Raw genomic sequence first — 27811 nt, 5'->3', positions numbered from 1 at the left:
TGCTGCATGGCAATGCAGGGGGACCACGTGTTTGTTATTTCCCTGCGGAGATCTGGGCTGTGAGCGGGGACACCCCTACCCCCACTAGCAACTTCCCATCTGCTCCCCTGAGCTGTGATGTGGGGGGCACCAGGAGCCTCTGGATGCCTCTGGGTAAGTGCATCCATCACCCCCTCCCCTAGGGGGGCTGCTGGACCCCATTCGGACTAGAGTCACGGATCCCGTGTCACCCCACGGGGCCCTGAGCACTGGTGCCCCCCACTCCCGACCTGCAGCCCCCTGCCCCCAGCCCTGCCAGTGCCCCTCACCCCTAACCTGCAGCCCACAGACCTTCACTACCGCCAGTGCCCCTCTTGACACATGGCTCCCTGCCTGCCTCCTCCCCCCATGCCCCTCACTCCTGACCTCCCCCCCACCCCAGCTCTGCTGGTGCCCCTCATTCCCCACTGCCAGCACCCTGGCCTCCCCCCCACCATCCGGACCGTGCTGCCCCTCCTCCCCCCACACCCATCCAGCAGCGTTCCCCTGTTCCCTCGTCTCCCTTGTGACCTCAGCCCGCACTGATCTAGGACGTGCACCTGCTGGGATGAAAGAAGGTGTGCGACTGCACTGAGCTGGGCCCGCACGATGGGGTTGGCGGGGAGGTGTTTGCTTTTGACACACCTGCACATGTACAGAGCCCAGGTATCCTGAACGCACAGCACACGCACACAACCCAGGTATCTTCACAGGGAGCCTATGGGTGGGGCATGTATTCATCTTTTCACACACACACACACACACACACACACCTCCCCCCTCAGGTCTCCTAGACGTGCAACACATGCACACAAAGATGCACACAACCCAGATATCCGAGGCATGCAACAGACACCCATGCACAGAACCCAGGCGTCCTAGACATGCAACACACGCACACGTGCACACACAGACACAAAACCCTAGTCTCCTAGATGCACAACACACACACAAACCAGGCATGGGTGGGGAGGCATATTCCATTTTACACACACACACACACACACACACACACACACACCCCCAACCCAGGTATTCAAATATGCAACACATACACATACACACACAACCCAGGTGTCCTACATGCACTGCACATACAACCCAGGACCTCTGAACACGAAACGGACATGCATCCATGCACACACACACACACACACACACTCAACCCAGGTGTTCTGGATGCATAGCATATACTCACACACAGAGAAAAACACACTATCCAGGTTTCCTAGATGCACAACATGCACCCCCTCCCCCCACCCCAGTCCAGGTTTCTGGTACACACAGCACACACAAACTCTCAGACATGCACACAAACACAACCCAGGTGTCCTGGATGCACAACACAAGCAGACACACACACACACACACACACACAAATGCCCAGCCCCTGGATGCACAGGACACGCTGGAAGTGAGAAGGAGCAGCAGGGCAAAGAGCCCAGGCACGTGAAGCTCTTGTACAGAAGTTGAGACGTGCTGCGGACACAAGGCTGGAGAGGCAGGACTGAGCGGAGAAGAGATCAGTCCCCAGCAGCGAGTTCCCTGGGGCTGAGCTAGTGAGCGGACTGAGGTGTTTAGGGGTGTCAGGTTGTAGCCATGTTGGTCTAAGGACACGGGCACACAAGGTTCTTCAGGTAAATCTGATATTTTCTGTTAAACCAGCTCAACTAGTTGGAAAAGTTCTTCTTGGCTAGCTTTATATAAACACCCTTCGTCAAACTGAGGAGGCATCTGCAGCTGGTGTGCGCTCTTCCTGGCTGGCGTGAATAGCGAAGCAGCCGGAGGCTGGGCAGCAGCAAGACAGGGCCCCGTGGGGCAGCCTGGCCCTGGAGGCTGCAGAGGCAGGAGCTCCGGAGCAGGGGGATGCAGGAGAGCTCCTCGCTGGCAGGGGGCTGTCTGGGGAAGGCGAATAGGGCAGCTGCCCGGCAGAGGACTGGCACCGGGGTAAGGGGGAGCCTGGTTGTGCAGGCAGGGAACGGTGGTTCATGTGTGGACGCAGAGGGGTTCAGTTGTGTTACAGCCAGAAGGCTTGCGCCGGGGTTACAGCCCCGCGGTGCTGTGGCCGGGGCTGGAAGGGGAGCGTGTGAGACCAGCGGGGACGCGGGACTGGTGCCTGGCAGAGGCGGATGAAGGTGCGCTGGGGCCCTGGGCAAACACAGCATTGGAGCGTCCTCACCCCCCAGGGGAACTGGGATGCAGAGGGGAGGGGCCCCGTCCCCTCCTGGTGCTGGCGGGCTGGGCTGGGGGTGGGGGGCACATGCCCGCCTCGTCTCCCTGCTCCCCAGCCCCCCTCCTCCGCTGTGGCCAAACATACACACACACAGGCAGACACGCACAGACGGGCGCACACTCTACTCTCACTCACTCTGCACATGGACACACAGGCACAAACACTCTCCCTGCCATGAACACAGACACATGCACACACACATGCACACGCACACATGCACATACACAGATGTGCACACACACGGACAGATGCATGCAGACACACGCACACATAGACAGACCTGTGCACATACATACAGATGCACACACACACAGAAGGGTACAAATGCATGGACACACACACACACAGAAACTGACACATACAGATGCACAGATGTGCACACACAGACACACACAGAATCAAATGCACATGCACAAACACAGACAAATGCATACATACACAGATGTATACACAGATGCACACACAGGCACGCACACAGATTCACGCAGACGCATGTACACACGGAGATGCACATGCACAGAGGCACACACACATGGACAAAGATGCATGCATACACACAGATATGCACACAGAGATGCGTGCGTGTGTGCGCACGCACACACACACACACACACACACACACACACACACATACAGACCTGCACACACAGAGACAGAGAGACAGACACATGCACACCCAACCACACGCTCTCCCCTCACAGGACCTCCCCCTCCCCACTCTGGATCACTTTGAGGCAGCCCCTTCCCCTTCCCCAACCACATCTCACTCCCGCCTCGCCCCTGTTGCACTGACAGGTGGGCTTCTGCACCTGTGTGTGAACGTGCATACACATGAATGGGTGTGTGTGTGTGAGTGCATGTGTGTGAGGGCACACATGTGCATTTATCAGTGTGAAAGAGTGTGTGTGTGTGTGTGTGTGTGTGTGTGTGTGTGTGTGTGTGTGTGTGCCTTTAGAGCCCTAGCAGGGCTCTAAACACTGGCGCCCACTGTGGGTTAAACTCCCAGGCACCATTGGTGGATTAATGGGCAGCCCAGGGGCCACTACATCATATGGGAAGCAAAAGCGCGTGCACACACACGCACGCACACACACACTTTTGCACTGATAAATGCACATGCATGCATGCTCACATGTGCACAAAGGTGCAGTTGTACAGATATGCACATGCACACACATACATGCGGAGACATGTATACACTTAAACGTGTGTGCACAGGCATGCATGCACAAACACATGTGCATGTGCACTCACTGACACACATACATGCATGCACATGCACAGACACAAACACACACACACACATGCACAAATACTGTCACACACACCTGCTGGAGGGAACTGCTCTCTTTCCCTGTCTCAGACACCGGAAGTGAGAAAAGGCAGCGTTCAGGTCACAAGGATGCGGCAGAGCAGACTCCCCGGACGAACCTCGTTGTTGAGGAGCCATGGACACAGGCGGTGAGTCCCTGTGAGGCCTGGCACTCAGCTGGGCCTGGCAAGGGGGCACGTACACTGGACGGGAAGGGGGCACAGGTATTTGATTTTTGAGACACACACACACATAAGCGCATAACCCAAGTATCCTGGATGCACAACACACACACACAACCCAGGCATCTGCACTTGGAGAGTGTATGTGGGGCCTGGGGAGTATTTCATTTTTCTCTGTCCTGGGGGAGGGGTGGGCATATTCAATTTTTCACACACACACACACACACACACACACACACACACCCCCAGGTGTCCTGGACACAGAATGCACTCACACACATACGCGTGCACAAAATCTAGTTGTTCTGGATGCACAACATGCACGCGCAAACACACAAACACATAACCCAGGTTTCTGGTACGCACAGCACACACATAATCTCACATACACACACAAACAACCCAGGTGTCCTGGAAGCATAACATAGACACAGAAACTAGGTGTCCTGGAAACACGGCACATACACACAAAACCTAGGTGTCCTGGATGCACAACAGACACAGACACACACCATCTGCACTCGGAGGGTGTGCAGGTCAGGGTATATTTCATTTTCCTCTGACGGGGGGCAGGGGGGAGAGTGTATCTGATTTTTCCTACACACACACACACACACACACACACGCTGCCCAGGCTTCTGATGCCCTCACACACACACACACACACACACACACACAAAATTTGCTGTGGGATATAGCATTGTTTTGTTGAAACAAGCATAAAGAAAGCTCTTTTCCCTTTGCCTGTGATCTAACAGTCCCCAGAAATCATTCTTTCCTTCTCCGTGCGGCCCCGCTCCCGGACGAGTTTCCTGGCTGGGCTCACTTGATTGCTCACACCCTGGTTTCCACCGGCAATGCCAGTGCTGGTGCCCTCCAGGGCACTGCGTGTCCGGCTGTTGGGTGATGGACACGGCCGTCGGAGGAAACCTCTGGGAGGGATGGGAGCGTGAGGTGCAGGGCAGAGGCTGGCGGACGGTGCCAGGCCCTGGCGTGCACGTCTCCCGTGCAGGGGGCGAGCGCCTGCGCGGGGCTTGCAGGAGCCGAGGGGCTGCTGAAGGTCTGCGCTGGCGGGAAGGCGCTGGGCTTGATCCGCAGCAGCCCAGCGCCTGGGGAGCTCTTGGCAGCAGAGCCGCAGGGCTCCTGCTCAGGGAGTGAGGCTGGGTCAGAAATGCTGCTGCCCTGGGAACAGAGGAAGTTTCCTGGGCCAGGGAGAGGCTTTTGATGCAGGCAAGTGGCCTTATTTTGGGGGTGACTGTGGGACAGTTTAGGGGGTTTGCCAGAGGGCTGCGATTCTTTTTGTTTCAATTGCGCCAGGGGCTTAGCCTTGAGCTGTACTGAGGGGCACTCACAGCACACCCCAAGGGTCCGGGGTCAGGGAGGAGCTGCGTGGAGACCCTGGGGATGTCCTGAAGCCCAGGAGAGGCTCAAGCTGCAGGACAGACCATAGCTGGGGGTTGCCAGAGCCAGGCACTGCCAGGGACTGCCAGAGCCAGCGCGTCGGGTGATCTTCCCTGGCCCAGGAGTGGGGCCAGGGCCCAGGAGCGGGCACCGGTGCAGGGGTCCACTGCTGGGACCCGCAGCCAAGGAGGCTGAGCCTACAAGTCGGGTGCTGCAGCAAAGCCCAGGCCCGCACCGTGTCCTGCACACCGGTGACGGCAGGGGGGTCCAGCGGGGGTCCAGCTGCTCACAGCTGTCACGGGGGGCGCTGGCATGTCACTCGATGCCACCAGTACTAACGGGGGTTATAGTTTCCTCTGCAGTCGTGGGCCTGTGAGATCCCCTGGTGTTCACAGTCCAGGGCTGTGCTCTGGCACCTGCTCTGGGGGCTGTGCTGGGAGAGGCCTGCGCTGCAGCACCCAGTACCCAGCCCAGGGCATCTGGGCCTTTCTGCAGTGCTGGATCCTGACCCCCGGGCAGCCCGGCACCAGCTCCTGAGCCGGAGAATCCTAAATAGGGGAACCTCTGCCCTAACGTATTGGTACAGCCTCTTGCTTTGCTTCACCTGGAGGAAAAGGCATGTTGTGGACTGTGTGATGATGTGCCACAGTATCTGCATCTCTCTCTGCAAAACCCTGGATCCACCCGTGCACTCGGGATCCTGCTCCCAGCAGCACTGGCAGGAGCTGCCCCAGCTCCTAGGAAGTGAACGTCCCTGGGAAGGGGGGTGAATGAGATGGGAAGGGAGACCCAGGCTGGACGGGGCAGCAGGAGCAGGCAGTGGGAGGGAGGTGGCCAGCTCCAGCCTGGCCCAGGCCCCTTCTCTGTAGCCGGCCTGGCAGAGGCGCTGTCCTGTGACTACGGTGAGAAGCGGAGAGGAAAAGCCAGTCCATCCCCTGCCTGGTGCCCCATCCTTGCATTTCTGTCCCAGGCCAGCTGCACAATAACTTCCCACTTCACTGCGGACTCTCCCGTCGGACCAGGAGACAGGGGGGAAATGGTTGCAGTGGAGCCTGAGCAGGTACGTGATGCTCAGGGAGTGGCTGGGGCTTGGTCTGGCTGTGGGGAAGGGGCTGGAAATCCTGAAGGAGAAGGGAACAGGAAATAAAACCTACACGTTGCATTATTTCCTCCTTACACCACAAAACCAGTATGGAGAGACCAAAGCGGGGTGTTGTGTTCCTGATAACAGCTAATAGTGTTTAGTGCACGTGTGTGTGATCAACACGTAATAAGGAACCAGAGTTTCAGGGGATGTATTTCACAACATGCGTCCCAGGTCATCCCAGGGCCACGTCTCTGTGACCATCCGTCCCTGACATGAAGTGTCATTCTTGTAGCAAGATGCTGCCTTGTGTCACATCCCTCCACCCGTTCATGCGTCATGCTTCATCAGGGACCTGCGTTGGGACCGACTGAACGGGAGAAGAGATCTGCAGGCGTCTAAAGTCACGTCCTGAGGAAGACACAAGCATAGGCCGTCTCTGGAGCCTAAGCATCATTTCTGAGCAAAATCCGGCTCCTTATTGCACTGTCCCAGAGATCTTTTGTGTCGGGAATGGAGAGATCTTGGCTAAAGCAAATGTGCTGCTTTCACTGAGACACTCCTGGCTTGAAAAACCTGGACTGTCTCAGCACATAACATGACTTAGAAATTGGGATCTTGTCCCAGCTTCAAGGTTTGTCTCAGGAAAAGACATACAGTCATACTGTGGCTGCCCCATAGGACATGTCACTGGGGCTGCACTGTCCTACTTGAGGTTGCCATTATTTCAGTGACTCCTGGGCCCTTCCCAGGGTCTCCTTGGAGTCCACTCTTTTCTACCACGTGGGTGAAAGGAAGGGCCAAGCCATAGGGATGTTACAAGTGTCTGAAGGGAAGAAGGACAAGTTCTGCGCTAGGGACTGCGACCGCGTGAGACGTCCCAGTCCCTCAGCTGAACAGTGTGCTACTCCGGGTAAAATCGCCCTGCTCAGAAGCTCTGACTGGTGGGACTGTAATATGCTGGGAGTTCAGCATCAACCCTCTGGACACTCCTGCATTGAACTACACTTATTTATTATTATAACCCTCTGAAATCACATCCATGTGGATCTTAACCACTGCCCTCGGTACATGTGTGCAGAGTTTATACTTGCTTTGCTCTCACTTGACCCGTCCAGCCCTGCGGGGGAGAGGAACCAAGAAAGCCTCCGGCTCCTCGTGGCAGAAAGAGGGCGTCCCCAGTGCTGCAAAACTGCCACCAGCAAGGGGCCCCTGCAGTGGAGGACAGGAGGGCTTTGGCCTGAAAGGGGCAGTGCACGGAAAACAATAAGACACAACAGGCAGACATTACGCTTGAACCAGAATAAGTGATCAGAAACTGGTCTGTACGAATTACAGAAGAAAAGTTTGGCATCGTTGTTTAAAACGGAGGAAACTGGTCTAAGATTTGCACCCACTGGCAAGGGCGGAGGTGTGCTCTTCTTGCTACCAATCTAAGTTACACCGCGTAGAGAAAATAGGATAACTTAGATCAAATTCACCTCGGCCTTTTTGAGTGTCTCTACTCACCAGGGTCACCAGACCGGGAGCCTCCGTTGTCCGTTCAGATGCTGCGGGATCCATTGATTTATGCCAGGATGTTACATACGTCTCACCTGGCGCTTCCCACCAGCACATCCCAAAGGGCTGTCACAGCAGAGGCTGGGGCTGCTATCGCCCTACTCCACATGTAGAGGAAGGCACAGCGAGGTCACAACTGTTGAGCTGAGCACAGCTCTCCCCAATCCACATCCAGGGCTTTAGTCCCGGGCCCATGCTGCGAACTGTTGAGCAAGCCGGCTCTGTCTGAGGTTCAGGACCCCACTGGGGCTTCACATCGCCCAGCTGAGCAGTGCTGCAGGCCCACAGCCAAACATCAGCTTGCTTGGCCTGGCTGGGGGTGTGCAGAGGGGTCCTGACTGCCACCTGGGCCTGGGCTAAGCCCGCACGCTGCCACAGCAACTGACTTGGTGCAGCTCTGCGGGGGTCAAAGAGCTGGTGTTTCATCTGACCTTCTCCCCCTCCCCAGGGCCAGGAAAATCAGCAGGCTCTGCATGATGCCCAGGCTGAACAGCCGGCTGTGCAGCAGGAGGCAAACCTGAGGCCCGCTTGCCGCATGCTCCTTGCAGAACAGGTGGTCAGAGATGGGTGGGTCATGGGTCCTCCTTTGAGAGAGACAATCATGCTAGGGTGAGAGCAGAGCTGGCCCTGACCCTGCTAATAGAGGAGGAGGCCGGCTTGAACTAGAATCAACCTGGACAGCCCCAAGTTTACATCAGGGAGGGTAAGTGGGGGATAGAGAGGGCAGGGTGAAGTGCGGGGCTGTCCTGGGTAGCTGGTGGGCTCTGGGCCAGGCTATGGCATGTTGCAAGTGATGCTGTTTGCAGGTAGGGGAGTCCTTCCTTCTCCGGTGCTGGTGGGGATGGATTCAGTCCAGGACCCATTTCTGACCAGCTCATTTTTGTGTAACCAGGAGCATTAGCCCCAGCTAGGAAAAGGAGGCAGGGTCCCATGAGGTCAAGGAGAACCAGAATAACCTGCCCCTGTGTGTAGAGGCCAGCACCCAGGCAGATGGCCCTGGGCATGAACACGCCAGCAGCCAGACCCAGGCCCTCTGCCAGGCGGAGATGAGGTGCCAGACTGAACCCCTGCCTGTGACAGATGCGAGCACCCAAACTAAGTCTCGCCGACATCAAAAACGACTAGGACAGGGAGAGAGGTATGGTGCTTTTTTACTGTTTGTTTGTGAGCCTGGGATCAGAGCGGGATGGGACCTGGGTGCTGATCAGGGCCCCTTCTGCCTCCAGGCAGGTCAGGATGACCCCTGATGCCCATCCCTCAGGGTGCCAGTGCCCTGAACCAAGCAGCTGTCCCCTGTGTCAGTCCCACATCATCCCTGGGCCTCCGGATCCTGTGCTCAGGTAGTGTGGGGGCCACGTCTTGGGAGGGGATTGCCCCCGGGCTGTATGAAGCCAAAACTGGACGCAGTTCTCCAGCTGCACCCTAACCAGGGCCACATAGAGGGGAAGTATCACCTCCCTAGACCTGTTTGTGATTCACCTGCTAATGCATGACAGAGGGTTGTTAGGTTTACTCTTCTCACTTTGTCGCACTGACGACTCAAGTTCATCTTGAAGTCGACTATGACTCCAAGATCCCGTTCTGCTGCTGTGCTGCTTAGAAAGTGTTTTCCCAGTTTGTAAGTGTGACAATGACTCTTTCTCCCTAGGTGCAGCACTTAGCACTTGACTTCATTAAAGTGCATCCTCTTCTGTCCATCATCCATCTCTAACGAGTTACCCTTGTGCAATCAGGAGCAGATGCCCCTCCCAGGGGATGGACACAGGGACTCAGGCCAGCCTGCCCCGCACCACTGAGGCCAGCACCCAGGCAGAGGGCCCCCACCATGCAGACACCTGCACCCAGACTGTGGCCCTCTGCCTGGCTGAGGTGGGGAGCCAGGCTGGCCCGGGGCCAACACTGGAGGCGAGCACCCAGACCAAGTGGCATCATGGTCTGCAATGGCAACAACAGGGGGAAAGGTATGATGCTTGTCCTAGTGCTAGCTTGTGAGCGTGGGCTCTATGTGAGGAGTGGAGGGAAGGCTGGAGCCAAGACTCTGTCCCTGGTCCTGGGAAGGGTCTCGCAGGTTGGGAGAAGGACGGGTCGAGGGCCAGGACCCCTGGTTCCTTCCCAGCTCTGGAGGCCTCGGGAGGGAATAGGTTAGTAAAGGGGACATGACTTGTGTGTCTTCAGTAAGTCCCTTGACCACAACCCCCTCCAGCACCCTGTGTGTCTAGGTGGGGCAGGGCTGGGGCAGGGGGTCCACAGACCTGGGCTCCCTGTGCTGGGCCCTCCCCATTGTGTATATCCAGACCGCACCCAGGAACCAGCCCTAGGCCCAGCAGCACAGGGGGAGGAAGGGAGATGGGTCCGGCAAGGCTCCCAGGGCTGGTTGCTGGGACAGAGGCAGTGGTGGAGAGAGGGGAGGCTGGGGCATGGACTGGTGGAAGTGGCAGGGCCTGGGGGCATGGGGTGTCTGAGAGGTGACCATCGTCTCTGCCTCCCACCCCCAGTGCTGACACGGCGGCAGAGGGGAGGAGGCGAAGATGGGGAGCAGTAAGAAGGTGAGTGTCCCCCCTGCACCCCAGCAGCCCCAGGCGTAAGGGGTGCCCTCCCCCAGCCCACATGATGATCGGGTGCTGCCTGCCTCCAGGCTGCTCAGGATGACCTGTCCTGCCTCTCTTTCAGGGCCCTAGTGCCCCATATGGACTGGCTATCTCCTGTGTGTGCCTCTCATTGCCCACCTCTGGGCCCAAGGACCCTGCTGCCAGGGCGGCACCTCGGGGTTTGGAGGTCAGAGCTTCTGGCCACAGTCAGGCCTGCTGGGACAGACAGCCCCACTGAGCCATGTGTGAGAACCACGTACTGCTTCCTGCTGGGGAGACTCCTTTACCCCGTGGTTGTTCCTGGGTGTCAGCAGAGGGGCCGAGATCCACCCCGTCTCCCTCTCACTGGTTTCTTCTCACCTGGACTGCACCCCACCCTGAGCGTGCCCTGACTCTGCCCTTCTCCCACAGACTCGCCTGGACCATCCCATGCTGTATTGCCCCCAGGAGATGAACACCTGAACTCCTCCCCTCCCCACGCACCCCTGTCATCCCCTCCCTATATCCTCCCCTGCCTGATCCGGGATGGGCCCACAGGATGCCAGTGTTAGTGATTCTGCCTCTCTGAGCATGTAAGTGGTTTCCCATTCCTTTGAGGTTTCCAAAGACCCTTCTTTTGTCTCCTTCACTTGGGTCTGTGTACTCTAACGATAGGGCATCTTGACCTTAGGGCTTCTTAGGGCTGCAAGGAGCCCTGTCCCATGCATACACCCATAGGCCAGGCAGGCTGCAAGTACACCTGAGCCATAAGGCAAGGAGGATGCACAAGTGTGAACAGCAAAGCAAGGGGCATGTAATGAGCCACTGCTGCACTGTTCCAGTTTTACACCTTTTCAGCTTTCTGGATTTTAATGGAATGGCCTTGGCCTAGATCTGGACCGTCAGGTCTGGACTGGACAATCCAGCCCACTGCCATCAGATTGATGGCACAATTTTCAAAAGGGCTTAGGTGGTTATGAGCTTGGTATGTCCTGCTTTGATCCTTCTGAGGGAAGCATTTCAATGCTCTTGTTGGAATGACTACATTCAGGATTTGTAGTGTGAATTTTAATTTTTGTCTTCATTTTAACCTTGTTTCCTTTCCCCCGCTCCCTTCAAATTCCTCTGGAGGCTGCTTAAAGCCATTTGGAAAGGGTCACACGTGTTTCTGGAAAAGCAGAAACTGTTTTCAATGGATTCACAGTGCACCCGTGTTACCTATGGCATTGCTGTGTGATGTATATCTCCCAAAGTGTCCAGCTGGTAATTACATATTCCCTGGGAAAATGGCCCTTGTCCTCAGAGCACAGATGTGAATAGAGGCCTGGGCATTTTTGTAGATGTCTGCAGCTTTTATGAGAAAGGAAAATGCTCGTGTCCACAGGTCATCAGTGCGAAAGCCCTGGGCAAGAAGATTTAACGAGTTTATATGCAAGCTGATCCCATGCCTTACCACTCCTCCGACCCCCAGCCCATCGCATCCCCATTTGCTTGTAGCATTGAAAGTCCTAAGAAATCTTAATGTTGAGATTGCCCCCCTCACTCTCATGTAACCTTGTAACAGGCCCCTGCCCGCTGCACCTCGGCACTGCAGCTCCGGTGACCCAGTTGCAATCAAGGCAGGCAGTGCCACGCTGAACAGAGGAGCCCCACTGATTGCCCCAAGGACCAGGTGCAAGAGCTTAAGGGTGGGCCCAGAGACAGAGGCACACGGGGCTTTCACCAGGACACTTTAAACAGGCTTGGATGCTCTCCCAGCTTTCAGAAGATCATGCTTTCTGCAAGGTCAGCGTGGCTGGGGAAGCATTGGACACTCATATTTTTCTGTAGCATCTGGGAAAAACCTGGAAGTTCAACTTGCCACATGAAGGAATCCAGCAGGTTCCCCTGTAGCACAAGACAGGTGGGAAAGCATCGCACGCTCTCCTGACTGCTGCAGCACCGGGGACCCGGGCAGAGAAGAAAAGACAACGTCATCACACCAAGATGTCACCAGGGCTAATGCCAAGACCCGAGGAGAAAGGGGTGAGCTGCAGAGAAGGAGGAGCCCCAGACAAGTCATGAATATGCTGTCATAGCTAGACCCTCAGGGAACCACTGACCACCACCTCCAGGCAAGTGAAGTTTCACCCACTGGAAACAACAAAGGCGTGGCGTGGCGTGGCGTGGCATGGCGTTGCATGGCGTGACCCAGAGGGGTGGGACTTGTCTGTGGCCCATCGGCCACTGCGTCTGGCATGAGCCTGTCACAAAACCCTTCTCCCACTGCAATAAAAGTCTCTTTGATCAGTTTGTCCTGTCTCCTTTCTGACACTAGGTCAAGCCCAGGACGATTGCAGTCAGGCCTGGTGTTGGCAGTGGGATCGTAGCCGAGAACCACAGAGGGGTGAGGACGCTGCTGCACTGCAGACTCCCCGTGCAGTTGGCCCAGGCACAGCAGGATGCCTGATCCAGCCCATCGCCCGACTTCCCACTGCATCCAGAGCTGCCCTGTGTCCCAGCACCAGCAATCAAGCTGTCACGGCACGTCTTCCCTTAAACCTTTCCATAGGCCAGGGCTGCCTTTCTCTGTTGTCCCAGGGAGCCAGGTACAGCTTCTAAAAATACCCTTCATTTGTGCTTTTGCTGGTCTTTTCATTTTGAAAGGCTCACATACAGAACGGGTGACATTCAAGTAGGGCCGTGATGTGCATGTAAAAGGTGCATGTTATAGTTCCCCGCATACAGCATGGCCCACAATGTAATACACACCTTGTTCTTGAAAGTGAGAATGGAGAAAAAGGTGTTGACTTGTAGTACCTAACTGAGGAGCAGCAGCAAGGAGCCGGAGCCTGCTTGGTGCTCTGCTCCCCGGAGATCACGTGAAAGTTTGGCTTTTGCTTTGGCCCAGTAACTGGCACAAACTGCTCTTGCCCTGTGTCTTGCATGTAATGAACCGTGGGATTTCCAGCTGCTCATTTTATTTGCAAAGAAGTGCGCATGTTTTGTATTTTGAAAAAGACAGTACTTCCTAGGCTGACATACCAACAAGGCCGTGATCCCAGAGGAGAGGATCTGCTGGGAGAGGGACTGTTGCCCAGTAGTATCATGGAGATCCTGAATGAGCACAGCGGGGCTTAGCTGATCCTCTCTCAGTTTTGCTCTCTCCTAATTTGCGCTTTGCTGCATCAGTCGTTTGAGGAAGCCCCAATCTTAGTGGGGCGCTGCAACACAAGGCCCAAAGCTTTGGCCCTGGCAGTTAGCCTTGCAGCTGCCATTCCCTCTCTGAAAACACGCGGGCATTGATCCCTGGCCTGGGCTGGGGAGGGACACTGGCACACCATGGGAACTGTGTTCAAAGCTTACGTTTGAAAGGCTCTGGCTAGAGTGGGAGAGGAGCTTGTGTTATCTCTTCTGCTGAGTATCCTGCTCCACTTCTGGCCTGTCCAAACACCAGTCCCACAAGATCCTTTCCCAAAGCTTTGTGTGACGGGAAAAGTGTCTGTGTGCATGTCTGCTATACGCTGGCTACTAACAGTGACTACTGGAAAGCAGCTGCACAGAACTAGCCCGTCCAAGTGCCCTGTAGAGGCTCTCCATTGTCCTGATGTGGAAATTACAGGCGATTTCACTCATACAGGCTTTTTGTTTGCTTTCTTATTCTCTCTTGTAGACAGTCTTCTCAAGGCATCCTCACAAGGATCACAACTGTGACATGATGGTGAGAGGCTTGTCTGCTATCCTTGACATCAAGAGTGATGCCGTCTGTGGCCGTGGACTTCTGCTAGGGTTACACACATTGGCAAAGTTGCGAGGAGGCTTGGCAGGCTAATAGTGCTCCAAAAATACAGAGAAAAGTTCTTGATGGAGGAACAAGCAATTGAAGCAGAATATTTCACGATGGTGGCAGAGCCAGAAGTAGGTTGCAGCACAACAGAAATCTTTAGTCCTTTTGGTCTTTCTGGCCATGGGATTCAGGTTTCCTTCCTGTGAAGTACTGTGTGGTTGCTGAAGCTCAGTGTCATCCCCATGTTATGAGAAGACATGCAGAGGCCTCTTGCTTCAATACAACTCCCACGTTGATAATGGATGGTGATGGGGCAGACATGCGTGATTACCAGAAGCCCCTGGTCACGGACCTTCCCCAGTCACAGACCTGCACGTACGGAGCCAAGGACTGGATGATGATGATTTGTACTTTGAACTGAGACTGGTGTGCGATGAGACAGCTGCAATTATGACTGAGCAGGCCTATTTCGATCAGCTCTGCTCATCTGTGTGCAGGGGACACTAGAAAAGGCACCTTGAACAGCCTGTGTCATGTCACCTGCCTGAATCTGCCCAGGTCAAGTACTGAGGTCTGCAACATGGACTATCCGCACCCTGGTGCACGGCACTAACAGCGACCGACTGGCCTGAAGGACAGCACTTGTGTCCAGAGCTGTGTGGATTTCTTTTCCTGAACAAGCGTGCAGAAAATGATCTACTCATCCCAAAGCAACTGAATGACACCGTGAAACGTATGACAGGTACTTGCAGATACACTCATGTTCCTTGGCTGTCTCTTCTATCTCATACCCCTTCTCAAGTTCGAGAGAAAGAGGCTACAGTATCATGGACCCCACATCTAAACTTCCTGGTTTTCTTTTACTAAGGCAGAGTTTGACTATGTTGAACAAGGTTCAGAGTGGACAACTACCTACTTCGCTACTGGAATTGTATTAAAGCGCCCAAGTGTGAGTGTGGCAAAATCCAGACTGTTGCACATATCACCGAGGACTGTCCTGTTTATCTTTGAAATGATTGCACTGAAGACCTGCACTAGGCTGCTGACGATGCCTCGCCATAGGTATCATACCTGATACGGTCACTCTCGCCTTATCCCTCAGTGCTGTTGCTGATAGGATGCTTAGAGCTTGTTCTGTTATTCGGATGCTGTATTCCATAGGAATAAATCACTAAGCAATAAGTGGAAGCCATTGTGCAAGACCCCTGCTCAAAACCCTGGCTCCTAACTGACTGTATCCTAGTGCATTGCAAAGTCCCCCTCGGCACAGCTACAACCAGCGCAGTGCAGGACACCAACAGCTACAACGGCCGTAGCAGAAGCACTCACGTCGCGGCCCGGGCAGATCCTGACAATCTGCAGTGCTGCTGAATCCCTGTCCTCGACCGTCTCAGGCAGGACACGAGAAGAGGAGGAGAGGACGAGCAGTACAAAAGGCTGCTGGATGGATCCGCATTTGATATGCTCCACCATGCCTGTCCGCACGGCCACAAACTGCTGTCAGCAAAAGAAGCAACCAAAGAAGGGGTTCAATGTCAAGTGCTTGAGAAACCCTGCTAAAAGACATCATCTCCACCAGTTCTTCACGGACAAACACGCCAACTGCCCTGATGCTCCTGACACCACTGATCACTCAACAAAGAGCGAGAGCTTCAAGAAAGGCGTCCATGAGACGTGCTAAAAATCTCAAGGCTTCTCCAAAAAGAAACATCATGCTGGCTGCACCCGTCTGAAGTTGCCTCCGCTCTAATAAAGCAGTTGAGCGCGGCGTGTGCTTGGGTTTTCCCCTGCTCTGCTCTGGCTAACGGGTATCAGGATCCCACGGGCAATTGCTTCGTCAGATTCCCTAGTCGTTGCGCCTCACGTGGGGTTGAGGTTTAACACTTCTGTCTGCTGGTGTCACAGCATGGAGATCTGGTCTGTCCACACTGTCTATTGGGAGTCTGAAAATGACACTGGCTTTCCAAAAATATTGGATTATGGGGTTGTTTCTTTGGGGTTTTTCGAGTTTAACCTGAGCTGGGGCTCTTGTTACGTCTCCCACCATGTACTGCAGGAACGATCCTACAGAGCACAGTGCCTGGCAGCGGTGGAGAATGAGCATGGGAAGCCTTTGCATAATATCGAGTGTATGCTTCAGAGGAAATTACTCTCCATGTGGAAACCAAAACTCATAATAAAATACAAGCCAGATGTTTGGCTACTATATGGGTGATCTTACTTAGAGGGACAAAGCTGTAGGAGACAGTCCAGCTTGGAGCAGCATCTTGCTTAGCCCTGTTGTTAACAGGACAGGAGCATGTGTTCACAAGAACTGTTCATAACCACATCGCTATCCAAGGGACCGGGATGGTGGACTGCTGGAGCCCCATTTCTGGGTACTAAACTGAAGGCTGCATTAGAGCTGCCATAACCTTGAGCCCTGCCAGAAGAGAAGGGCAGTGCCTGGAGTGTTGTTCATCTTGTAAAAACATGGCAGGGACAGCTCCCGCCCCTGAGTCTTGCTGTGCCATGAGTGCACAGGCCCACAGTGGGGAAAGCTGGAGTCTTGCTGCATCCAGGGATCTCTGGAAAACTGTGCCTTAGACACAGAGCTGCTCCCTAGTGCACCACATTGCACGTGGCGTATCCCTCCAGGGTCCGGCCTGTGCTCCATCTGGGGCAGACGCCCAGTGAGCAGTCCCTTGCCTCCTTCAGGAACTTGCAGACTGTCACTGTGCTTGGTCCTGGCTGTGCAGGGCGGAGGAACGATGACTGCACGACCCTTCTCGCCTCGCCCAAGCTGGGAACAGCCGGGGTCTGGCACTACATTGGCAGCAGCCTCCGAGATGCTGCTTTGGCTCTATGCTGCTGGGTTTTGTGAAACCAGGTCCTTGCACTGCAAGCTCCTGTAGGGTAGGAACTATCTCTGCTCTGCATTTGTATATCTAGGGCAATAGTGTCCTGGTCGGTGACTGCAGCTTTCAAGTAATTCCCGGTGCAGATGAAGGAGGATGCTAGTGGTGTGAGACTTGCATATCACCCCCAGTGAACTCCTTGAGGGGAGTCTCTATATTTAGCAACTCCAACTTGGTCATCAAAGTTGTGAAGTGTAGCAGCAGGGAAGTCTGCATCTCAAAGGTGGCCTCAAGTGTTTCGCAGCACAGTCAATGTCAGTGCAAGGGAAACATCTAGCTGTTCCTTTGCATCAGCCAGGGAGTTGTCTACAGGCTAACACTGAACTGCAGTTAGTTATAAGCACACAAAACAGAAAGCTGGCTGAGGTTTCTTTGAACTGTGTCCCTAAATGCATCCTTGGGCAATACAGTGCATCTCTGTGAGCTTTGCTGTTCTTAAAAAGGCTTGGACCGTAACTTCCAAATGGCCACCGATAACACACACATGCGGAGCACCCTCCATCTTGTGCTAAATGAGGGCTGCTAGAGGAAGGCATCAGATCCTCTCAGCCTTTCTCTGCCTCAGCAATCGAGCTCAGCCGGCTGGTGGGCTGGAGCAGCAGCAGGGCACCAGGCTGCAATGTGCCTGGGAATGGGAAATACCGCCATTCACTTGATGAGATTTGCGGTAGATCTTTACCGAAGGGGAAAGGGACCCCTCAAAACTAAACGCTCTCTAGAAAGATTTAACTATGCTGTTCAATGAGTTTTTCAAAGACACAAGGAAGCTTTGTCCACCTCTGAGCATCTTGGAGGCCGGTAGTCTGGCTGCAGGACTTCCTGCCATGGAGTCTGTGGAGTTCTGGTCTTGGCTCGAATACTGGCAACCGGCACGCCACTTGTCTTCCCGCACCGCAGGGCCTGGGCTTTGCCCTTCTCTGGACCAGGGATAGTGGTGCACACCTACCACTGGGTCTGCATTAACCAGCTGCTGTCTGTGGTGCACTCTGAAGAGGAGGTGCGGGTGCTGTTTTCTGGGGGTGTCTGGCATCGTTCCTGCGGGCACTGGACCTCTCCAAGGGAACTGCGGACATCCCAGAGAGGTTTAAAGGTAGTCAGCTGAACGATGCGGAAAACCTCCTGAAGCACAAGGAAAATGACAGTATTGCTCTCTATGCAGCAAGGAAGGATGAGCTGTGGCTCTCTGTAGTGGATCCCTGGTTTTCACTTACAATTGATGCAAGCTGTACCAGCAGCACAACACAGCCCTGTGGGTCAGAGGCACTGGCACACATCACACGTGATTCGCCACACATACTTTTCCACACAGAAAGGATGAGGACGGCAGGCTGCTTTGGAAAGTTTGACTCATGCCCTCTGCTTCGGAGGATGGGGACAATGTGGCCTGTGGCAGCAGGCTGTTGGCTGCAGCAAGCCCTGTGGGGCCTTAAGGTTTGCTGTGCTGAGAATCTAGTACTGCTTTTTTTTTGTAATTTTAATTATTTTAATATCGCTCAGATTTCTTTAACATAAGGCCACTTGATAGAGTTTGCCTCTTGGTGGCTTTGGTACGTACTCTTGGACTGAGGATCTCCATGTAAGAGAGTGGATGTAGTGTAGTTTTATTTGAGCTTGAAACTGAAACTAAGCGAAGTAGCTTGGGGCTCAAGGAGAGGCACGCGGTACAAATGGCCAGCGTAGCTGCTACTCACGGGATCCCTCGGTGGAGGAAGGTCAGAAGCAGGCCAGGTAGACGGGCGGTCACCTTTCCACCGTCCTCTTCTTTCCCAAAGGCATCTTCTTGGGAGCCTCTTTCCAAGGCTGTTATTCGAATGCTTGCTTGATTGTCCATGTCTCGAGAGCATCCCTGCTTTGTTTAACTTGCTATCCCCCATTCATTTTGACACTGCCGTTTATCACGGGTTCAAATTCAACTTCCAGTGTAAGCTCATTAACACATTCAATACTTCTGTTGTATAACGATACTTGTGGCTTACACCCGTGACTGGTGGTAATGCATACTTCCTAAAAAAACCCACGCGCTCTGTCTGCAGTTTCTGCTTTAGCATCTTCAGTCTTTATCAACAACTGTGGTGGAAGTTCACAAGCTGGCCCTTTATTAGGCTTGGAGCCTACTCCCAGTGGGGCTGGGCTGTAGTTAGCTGACATACAATTAAGTAGTAACTTAGATCCTAGCCTCCTTGGTTATTGCACTATTAAATGTAGGATTACCTCATGGAGCCAAAGAAAGGAAATATTCCTTTATCAGCCAGGAAACTAATTGTAATGCCTAGTTATACATCTGGGACAATTGTTACTGGTATTTTCACCTTGGCAGGTGCACGAGTACATTGTGCCCCAGTACTTCTGCCTTCAGTGTAGAGCTGCAGCAGCATCTTTTTATCCCAGCCCTTTTCTGCAGCCCTCTCTGCTAGGTCACAGCGGAGCTCGGGGAGGCTGTGCAGGGCTGCAGGACGGGGGAGAGTTGTGGGTGTCTGAGAGCGGTGGCAGGGAACGTAGTAATCTTTCTTAGCCCTTTCACTTGCCACACATTGCACCTCTTCCCACAGATTCAAATGTGTATTGCTGCAATGCTAGAGCAGGGCTCTCCAACTTCCGTACGGCATGGTAACAGCATTAATGGGGACCACGGGCCCCCCAGATTGCATGCCCCACATGCGTCAGGTGGGTGCTCTCTCCTGATGCATTACATGGGTGCATGGGTGGGTGGTCCACTGCATACCACCCTGCCTCACCTGCATCTCCTGGTAGGCTTCTCTGCTGCACCGTACCACATGGATGCTCCGGGCTGCCAGCTCTCCTGACTGCAAGCTGTGCTGTGCAGTTCCTTGCTGCCCCATGCTGTGGGCAGGGGCATGCAGCAGGAGCCCAGGGAGGAAAGGGTAGCCCCAAGACCTGGGCTGCTGCTGCAGTAGGGGCAGTGGGAGCCTGGGGCCACATGCAGCCCATGGGCCACCAGTTGGATGGTCCTATGCTAGAGCATGCTCTAAAAACAGAGCGATAAGGACTGTCCCTACCCTGGAGAGTTTGTGAACTTAAAATGGAGTTTTGGCTTTTGTTTAATTTCACACTATTGACTCTCAGTGTTTGAGTCTGCCTTCTCCCTTGGCCCAAACTTGCATGAGAGCAAGGCTACTGAAGATGAAGAACAAACCTTGTCCTGGCCCTAACCTGGCAAGGTACAACGGCCTTTCTCTGCTGGGACCGTTGTGCTGAATCCATGGCAAGCTTTGCATATTAGCTGCTGCCTCCGTTGGGTACGTATAGTGGTGTCAGAGATCCTTATCCTTGGAGATGGAGCAGGTGCATCTGTTCCTGGGACACCAACTGGGGATGGTGGGGGAGAAGGAGCTCAGACAATACAGTGTTTGCATCTACATTTCTTACATGTTTGCTTCTATTTTATTTAGCCAATGATTTATAAAAGGCTTATGTAATTTGTGGCACCGTATACAAAACTCAAATCGCCCTGCAGTTCTCCTCCAGGATGAGGCTGACCTAGCTTAGTATATTTGTTTTGAGACAGGCTAAGAGGAAATTTCTGTGCTCTCCTGCAGCCCTAGACTACCACAGATCAGAGCATTTTAAGTCTTCACTGAGACTTCATTAACAGGCTTACAAGTGTCTCCAGTCACCAGTGATCTGCCCTAAATAATGACCTGCCTTAAACGCTTGACTTCCCCCATAGATCTAATTAGAAGTTGTTTCCTAGAATAATAAAAGGATATATCAGCAATATAGTCCACCACCTAGCAGTTACAAGTGATTTTTTTTGGTTCTATCTTGTCTCCTTACAGATGCACATACATCTAGGACATTTTTACATGTGCTCTGTATGGGGGGGAAGGAGTGCTTTAATGAATGTGGCTCCAAGAGCCGCTCTAATTCAAGCGCCCGGAGCCTCTCATGTATTAGCATCCCTGTGCCACTTTGAAGGGTGGCTCCACATGCTTGTTGAGCGATTTTTAATTAAAGTTCCCCCACCACCACTTTGAAGCGTGGGGATGCTGATACATGAGAGGTGGAGGCTGCCTGGAGATCGGTAATTACCACACTCCCGCAGACTCAATGAATCGAGTCTGCTCCAACACACTGTAATTACAGTGGAGCAGCGTCCTGGCTCATGTACAGTCACCCTTAATGACTTAAGTCCTCCCATTTAAAACTCCTCCTCATGGCCAGCTGAGGGAATCCCCATGATGTAATACTGATTTTTGGGGGTTTTTTAATTTAAAAAGATGAGCTTTTGCACAGGGTAGAGGGTGGTTTTTGGTTGTGTTTGTGCAACCTATAGACACATGTCATGAAAGTTCCTCCCAATTAGCTCTGTCAGTGCATCTGTTGCTAATTGGCAATACCTCTGACATTTCAGTTGACTGAAGGTCATTGAGTGGCCTGTAGTTACCCGGGTCCTCCCTTCTGCCCTTCATGTGGATGGGCGCAACACTGGCCCTCTTCCAGTCCTCAGGGACTTCTCCAGAGCGTCACGAGTTGTGGAAGAGTTTCACCAAGGGTTCCTCAATGACTTCGGCCAGCTCCTTCAGCACTCTTGGATGAAGATCACCTGGTCCCACTGACCTGTCCATGTCTAATATTTTTAATTGATCACACGCCAATTCTACGGCAATAGTAGGAAGGCAGTTATTCCTGCCGTGCTCATCCTGTACTCCACCTGGCGCTGTTTTCCCCTTGGTCCAGTGAAAGACCGAGGCAAAGTAGTCATTCAGGAGTTCAGCTTGCTCCTGGGTGCTGGTAGCCAGCTCTCCTGCGTTGTTGAGCAATGGCCCCACACTCCCATTTATTTTTGTCCTGTAACCCATGTACCTAAAGAAGGACTTCTGGTTGTCCGTGATTTCTGTTGCTAATCTAAGTTTGGTCGCCACTTTTGCCTTTCTTGTCTGTTCCCTGCAAATGCGGCCATCCTTGTATAGTCCTCCTTGGGGCCTGCCCGAGCTTCCCTTGTTTGTACGCCTCTTCCTTCTTTCTTAAGAGGACCGGGATTTCCCTGTTTAGCCAAGAGGGCTTCCCAACTCTTCTGTTACCTTTTTCTCTGCATGGGAATGGACTTCCTCTGTGCTTCCCTACTTGTTGATTGAAAAATGTATGCCCCAAAGAACTTATGCTCTCAATCGTACATATAGGCTGTTCGCACGTGTGCGGGAAGCAGGGCGGAACAGCACTTTACTTTAAACACCACGTGCTCCTGTGCTAAGCCCAGCACAGGCCTAGAAGAAGCATCGCATTAATTGCAGTTGGCTTTCCCAATGTCTGTATAGGTCAGAGGTTTAGGTTGTAGCCGTGTTGGTCTAAGGACATAGGCAGACAAGGTTCCTTGGGTGAATTTGATATCTTTTATTAGACCAACCCAAATGGTTGGAGAATAGTTATTAAGCAAGCTTTCGGGTTCAAAAACCCTTCATCAGGCTAAGGAAGTGTCAGCAGTCGGTGTGTGCTCTTCCTGGATGGAATGACAAGTAAAGGAGCCAGGGGCTGGGCTGGGCTGGGCGGGGGAGTCAGTTGCCAGGCAGATTGTAATGTATCAAAAATCCAATGTCTATGTTTAGTCCCTGATCTCTAGTATCCAGGAGGTTCATGAAATGGAGCTCATAGGCTCATCTCTGGGAAGTGTTGTGTAAGTTTCCCTTGAGGATCAGGACTGTGAGATTGGGGAGAGAGTGGTTTTCTTGTGAGAAATGTGCCCCCACTGGTAATTGGGTATTTCTGTCTTTGATGGATTTCCGGTGTGCGTTCGTTCTGGTGCGCAGTTGTTGTCTGGTCTCTCCTACATATCTTCCATCAGGGCATTTGGTGCATTGGATGAGGTATATTACATTTCTGGAGGTGCAGCTGTAAGATCCTGGGATGCTGCTGGCTCTGTTGTGGGGTGTAGTAATAGTGGAGGCGGTGGAGATGTGGGGGCAGGTTTTGCATTTCTTGTCCTGGCACGGTCTGGATCCTTTTGGTGTGTTCTGGGGTTGAAGAAGTTTGCTTCTGGTGAGGAGGTTGGCGAGGTTCGGTGCTTGTCTGAAGGCTAGGATGGGTGGCTCTGGGAAGATCTTTTTAAGAATAGGGTCTCTGCCTAGTATGGGTTGCAATTTTTTGAGGATTTTCTGTACGGGTTCAAGGGAGGGGTGATATGTCATAACCAGCGGTGTGCGATTTGTGGGGGGGTTTCTTCTGTACTGCAGCAGTTCTTCACATGGTATCCTGGTGGCTCTTTCACACGTGCGATCTCTCTCTCTGGAGGAGTGTCCTTGCTGGGTGAAAGCCTTTTTAAGATTGGTGAGGTGGCAATCTCGGGTGTGCTCTTCAGTGCAAATGCGGTGGGATCTGAGGGCTTGGCTGTATATCACAGCTTTTTTGGTGTGTTTCAGGTGATTGCTGGTTCTGTGCAGATATGTATGTTGGTCTGTGGGTTTCTTGTACAACGTGGTCTGTTATCATTCTGGATACTGATCATTGTGTCTAAAAAGGAGATGCTGGTGCTGGAGTATTCTAGAGAAAGTTGGATGGAGGGATGGGGATTGCTGAATTTCTGGTGGAACTCAATCAGAGATTGCAGATTTTCAGTCATTCTTGACGGGTAATTTGCTGGTATATACACATACCTTACATTGCACCGTGGTGGAAAATCCAGCTGTCCTTGCAAATCTGCTCTCTCTGGGGTGGGACGCTGCCGTGAGTATTTCCCAGCAAATCTTCAGGCGGAGCCTGTGAACCATTCACTTAAGCTTAACCAGGTGCTAATGAGCAGTACCTGGCCAGTCTACCAGGGCTGCCTCCTTCAATCAACCCTAGAAATGGGGAGTTGTGACTCCAAAGAGCCCCCTGGGGGGCTGCTGGGGATCTCGGGGGCTGGCAGGGTGTGGAGCCGGGTCAGGAGCTGGGTTGGGAGCTGGGGGGCAGGTCAGGGAGATCAAGGGCCAAGATGCCTGGGTTGTCTGGGCGGGGAGTGGGGCCTGTGGGATGAGACTGGGGGGCTGGGAGCCCAGATGTCTGGGAGGTGGAGGGAGGGTTTGGGGGTGCTCTGGCCATGGCTGGATTGGGTCGGGGTCCCCTGCCTGCAGCTTTGAGTATCTCAGTGAAAATCTGACCCCTCCTTGCCTGAGGTATTGGGTAAAGCTGTCACAAACTGAAGCGTCTTTTGTCACTTGTGTCTGGGAGGTCCCTGCCTGTGGCTGCTTTCAGACTGGGAGGGGGAAAGGGAGCAGAGGGAGTTCAGCCCCCCTGGAGGGAGGGGGGCTCCAGGTCACCCACCCCACCCTCCAGCACTGCCAGGAGCCCACGGACGAGCTTCCTCTGCTGCGTTTCCCTGCTCTGGGGCTGCAAACAGCAGCACTGGGCGGTAGCCTGGCGGGTGTGTGTGGTGCTGCCAAGCCTTGGGAAAAGAAAAAGCAGCGCTGCCTTTAAAATCAAGCCCAAAACAAGCCCAACCACCTGCAAGGAGCAGGGAGTGGGGGTGCTTATCAACCAGCCACTCTCAACAAAGTGACTTTAAAAAAAGCACAAGCCCAGTTGTGCTTATTATAAGTGGACTTGGCAGCCCTGGCAGAGCCGGTCACTGCTGTGGGAGCCTAACCCTAACCCTAACCCCACCGGGGAGCGGGGTTTGGAGGTCAGGCGATGGGACAGCCACATGCCCGCCTGCCCGAGCTGTCATGGGAGAGGGGCATGGATATCCTGGCACCGCTCTGCAATGCCAGAGAGGCAGTTAGTCCTGGTCAGTAATTTCTATCCTGGCAGCTCTGTAGTGCCAGAGAGGCATGCTGCATGGCAATGCAGGGGGACCACGTGTTTGTTATTTCCCTGTGGAGATCTGGGCTGTGAGCGGGGATGCCCCCACCCCCACTAGCAACTTCCCATCTGCTCCCCTGAGCTGTGATGTGGGGGGCACCAGGAGCCTCTGGATGCCTCTGGGTAAGTGCATCCATCACCCCCTCCCCCAGGGGGCTGCTGGACCCCATTCGGACTAGAGTCATGGATCCTGTGTCACCCCACGGGGCCCTGAGCACTGGTGCCCCCCACTCCCGACCTGCAGCCCCCTGCCCCCAGCCCTGCCAGTGCCCCTCACCTCTAACCTGCAGCCCATGGACCTTCACTACCGCCAGTGCCCCTCTTGACACATGGCTCCCTGCCCGCCTCCTCCCCCCATGCCCCTCACTCCTGACCTCCCCCCCACCCCAGCTCTGCTGGTGCCCCTCATTCCCCACCACCAGCACCCTGGCCTTCCCCCCACCAACCTACTTTCTGCTGGTTCCCCCGGTGAGTTTAGAGATGGCCACCAGATCCCCTCTCAGTCTTCTCTTGTGGAGGCTGAATAGGTTCAGGCCCTTTTGCTTCTCTTCACAGGGCCTGTCCTGCTGCCCCCTGACCATGCGAGTTGTCCTTCTCTGGACCCTCTCAGTACTGGCCACATCCTTCTTGAAGTGCAGCACCCAGAACTGGACACAGTTCTCCAACTGCGGCCTGAACAGAGCCGCATAGAGGGGAAGGATCACCTTCATGGACCTGCTTGTGATGCATCTGTAGATGCACAACAAGGTGTGGTTACCCTTACTGGCCACTTCCTCACATTGGCGGCCCATGTCCATCCTGGAGTCAATGACAACTCCAAGATCCCTTTCTGCAACCGTGTTGACAAGACGGGTGTTCCCCAGCCTATAGGTGTGTTGCTGGTTCCTTCTCCCTGCACTTGTCTGCATTGAATCTCATCCTGTTCTCATCCCCCCACCTCTGCAACCTGTCCAGATCTAGCTGGATCCTGTCCCTCCCCTCCAGCGTGCCCACCTCGCCCCACAAAAGTAAATCACGACAAGGATGGGATTCGAACCCATGCATGCAGAGCACAATGGATTAGCAGTCCATCGCCTTAACCACTCGGCCACCTTGTCATGGCTTCTGCAGGTCCTACCACAAAAGGAAAAACCTTTTCTGTTACAAAAAACTGCACCCATGCACCCATACAAAGGCCTGCTGGCCACCCGAACCCGCTGTAATATCCGCATCGCGCGCAACACACACAAAACAACTAAGTCCATCCTGGTCCCTCAGACCAGGCCGCACTTCCTTTTCACCCCTGCCCTGCTTGCGGGGTCACATACCCAGTTCAAGCGCTCTCTCTGTCGTTGGCGCTCCAGCTCCCGCTGGAGGACATGCTGCTGCCGTCTTGTGCCAGGAGGCTTTTATTGCTCAGCTGTGATAAAAGTTGCAATTCATTCCTGAATAGTCTCCAGTTAACTGGACGATAATATCTGAGTGTTTATTTTTTGCACGTGACCTGGTAAGATGCCCATAGGACTGTTTTAACTTTATTCTCTTGCAAACCTGAATCATGCCAATAAAGCTGGTGAAATGATGCCCTTGACTTAGCAGAATGAATCTCTCTGAATCCCTGGGAAGTTTCTGCCTTTGTAAATGGCATGTCTTTTAATGATTTCCAAAATGTCTTTCAGTTTTACTAGACAAGCAAATGCAGTATTCTGCTGAAAGGGGCTGAGGCTCTCGGGCTGCATTTACAGAGATATCTAGGTACAGACTAGCACCTACTAAGTTTTGCAACAGTGCCTGAATAGGTTAAGTGCATCATTCTGCTTGGCATCAAGGCAGTTAGGTGCCTCACCTGTACAGATGCACTCGCATGTGGTCCATGCTTGTTGGACCTTTTGCAAATCTCACCCTGCAGGTAGCAGTGCTGCTGGAAGGTCTTGGGCCATTCCTGCAGTATTGAAGTGGCTGAGTCAGATGCTGGATCACGAGAAGGGTTGGCCCTCACCAAACCACTGGTCATCAAAATCATGGGGGGCGGGGGGTGGAAAGAACAGGTGCAGCCAGTGCTTTAATGTTATTCATGTGTGTGGCCCCTCTTATTCCCTTATTGCTCCTTTGAGACTAGGCTTTGGATTTAGCACCAATGGATCCCCCTGCAGCGATTCATGGTGCAATTGTTTGTCTCTTTTCTCTTTCTTCCTCAGGGCGCGCTGGACAGGTGCTCTCAAATTCAGCCCAAGCTGATCTTCTCGGGTGAAGCTGTCGTTTACAACAGCAAAGCCCATAACCACATGGGGAAACTACCGAGCGCGGGCAAAGGTATTTCACTACGTTGCATGTGAACTCTCACGGAGTTTGTTAGAAACCTCAAGGGTAAAACATGAGGAAATAGAGTCCAGATTCAGCAACATTACTTAACCCTGAAGGTCACAGTCCACTTGAGACCTAAGTACCCACGTAGAGGGATCCCGCAGGGTTTGGGGGCGCAGGCTTGGAGCCCAGTGTAGAGCTGGCCTCTGGGTCCCTCCGCATCTTCCTGGACTCATGTTGAAGGGGAATAAATGGAGTTGAATTGCCATTATGTGTAAGCAAGCGAATCACGTACCCTGCTTAGGCTATGGGGAAGTCAAGAAGACAGGACCCAAAACCGCCAGACTAACGCAGACTGGAACAATCCTGTCCTAGTCCAGTGAAAGTAGACACTTAGTGTAAAAATAATTCTGGCTACAGGTTACGTACTGGCCTGCTGAGTCAGCCCAGAATGGGAAGTAACCCTGTGGTTACAAGTCAGAAGAAACCCCCCCTAAACTAACACTGCTATACTAAAAATAAGTAGAAACATGCGCATTACTAACAAAGTCATGGCAAATGCTGATTGGTATATGCTGTTGCTATGCTTATGATGTCATATTTTCTATATACACTCACCTCACCTATTGTACGGGGTCAGACCTCTTCACAATTCTCCAGTTGTGTATGAGTCTGTCTAGAATGCATTCTCTAATAAACCAAGTTCTTTTTAA

General features: G+C 53.4%; 1 protein-coding gene and 1 non-coding gene across 3 annotated transcripts; one reads left to right on the top strand and one right to left on the bottom strand.

The window, feature by feature from the left end:
• The first annotated feature begins 1971 nt into the window (after nt 1–1971).
• Nucleotides 1972–27811, top strand: LOC109285481 (histidine-rich glycoprotein-like). Of its 2 annotated transcripts, XM_059714351.1 has the most exons (8): nt 1972–6207; nt 6527–8929; nt 9440–9752; nt 10287–10337; nt 10791–10951; nt 11923–12946; nt 14011–18452; nt 26993–27811. In XM_059714351.1, exon 1 carries the CDS (start codon nt 2215–2217, stop codon nt 3223–3225), a length of 1011 nt encoding a protein of 336 aa, XP_059570334.1. In that variant the 5' UTR covers nt 1972–2214; the 3' UTR covers nt 3226–6207; nt 6527–8929; nt 9440–9752; nt 10287–10337; nt 10791–10951; nt 11923–12946; nt 14011–18452; nt 26993–27811. The 2 variants fall into 2 exon arrangements, with proteins under 2 accessions (XP_059570334.1, XP_059570335.1); XM_059714352.1 differs by lacking the exon at nt 26993–27811 and having other exon boundaries at nt 8684–8929; nt 14011–23871.
• Nucleotides 25831–25912, bottom strand: TRNAS-GCU (transfer RNA serine (anticodon GCU)). Its single transcript has one exon. It is a non-coding gene; the product is annotated as a tRNA-Ser (tRNA).

This window comes from Alligator mississippiensis, chromosome 11 (genome assembly GCF_030867095.1).
Source record: "Alligator mississippiensis isolate rAllMis1 chromosome 11, rAllMis1, whole genome shotgun sequence".
NCBI lineage: Eukaryota > Metazoa > Chordata > Crocodylia > Alligatoridae > Alligator > Alligator mississippiensis.
Note: the sequence above shows the minus strand (reverse complement) of the source record. Positions and strands in the feature narration are given on the sequence as shown.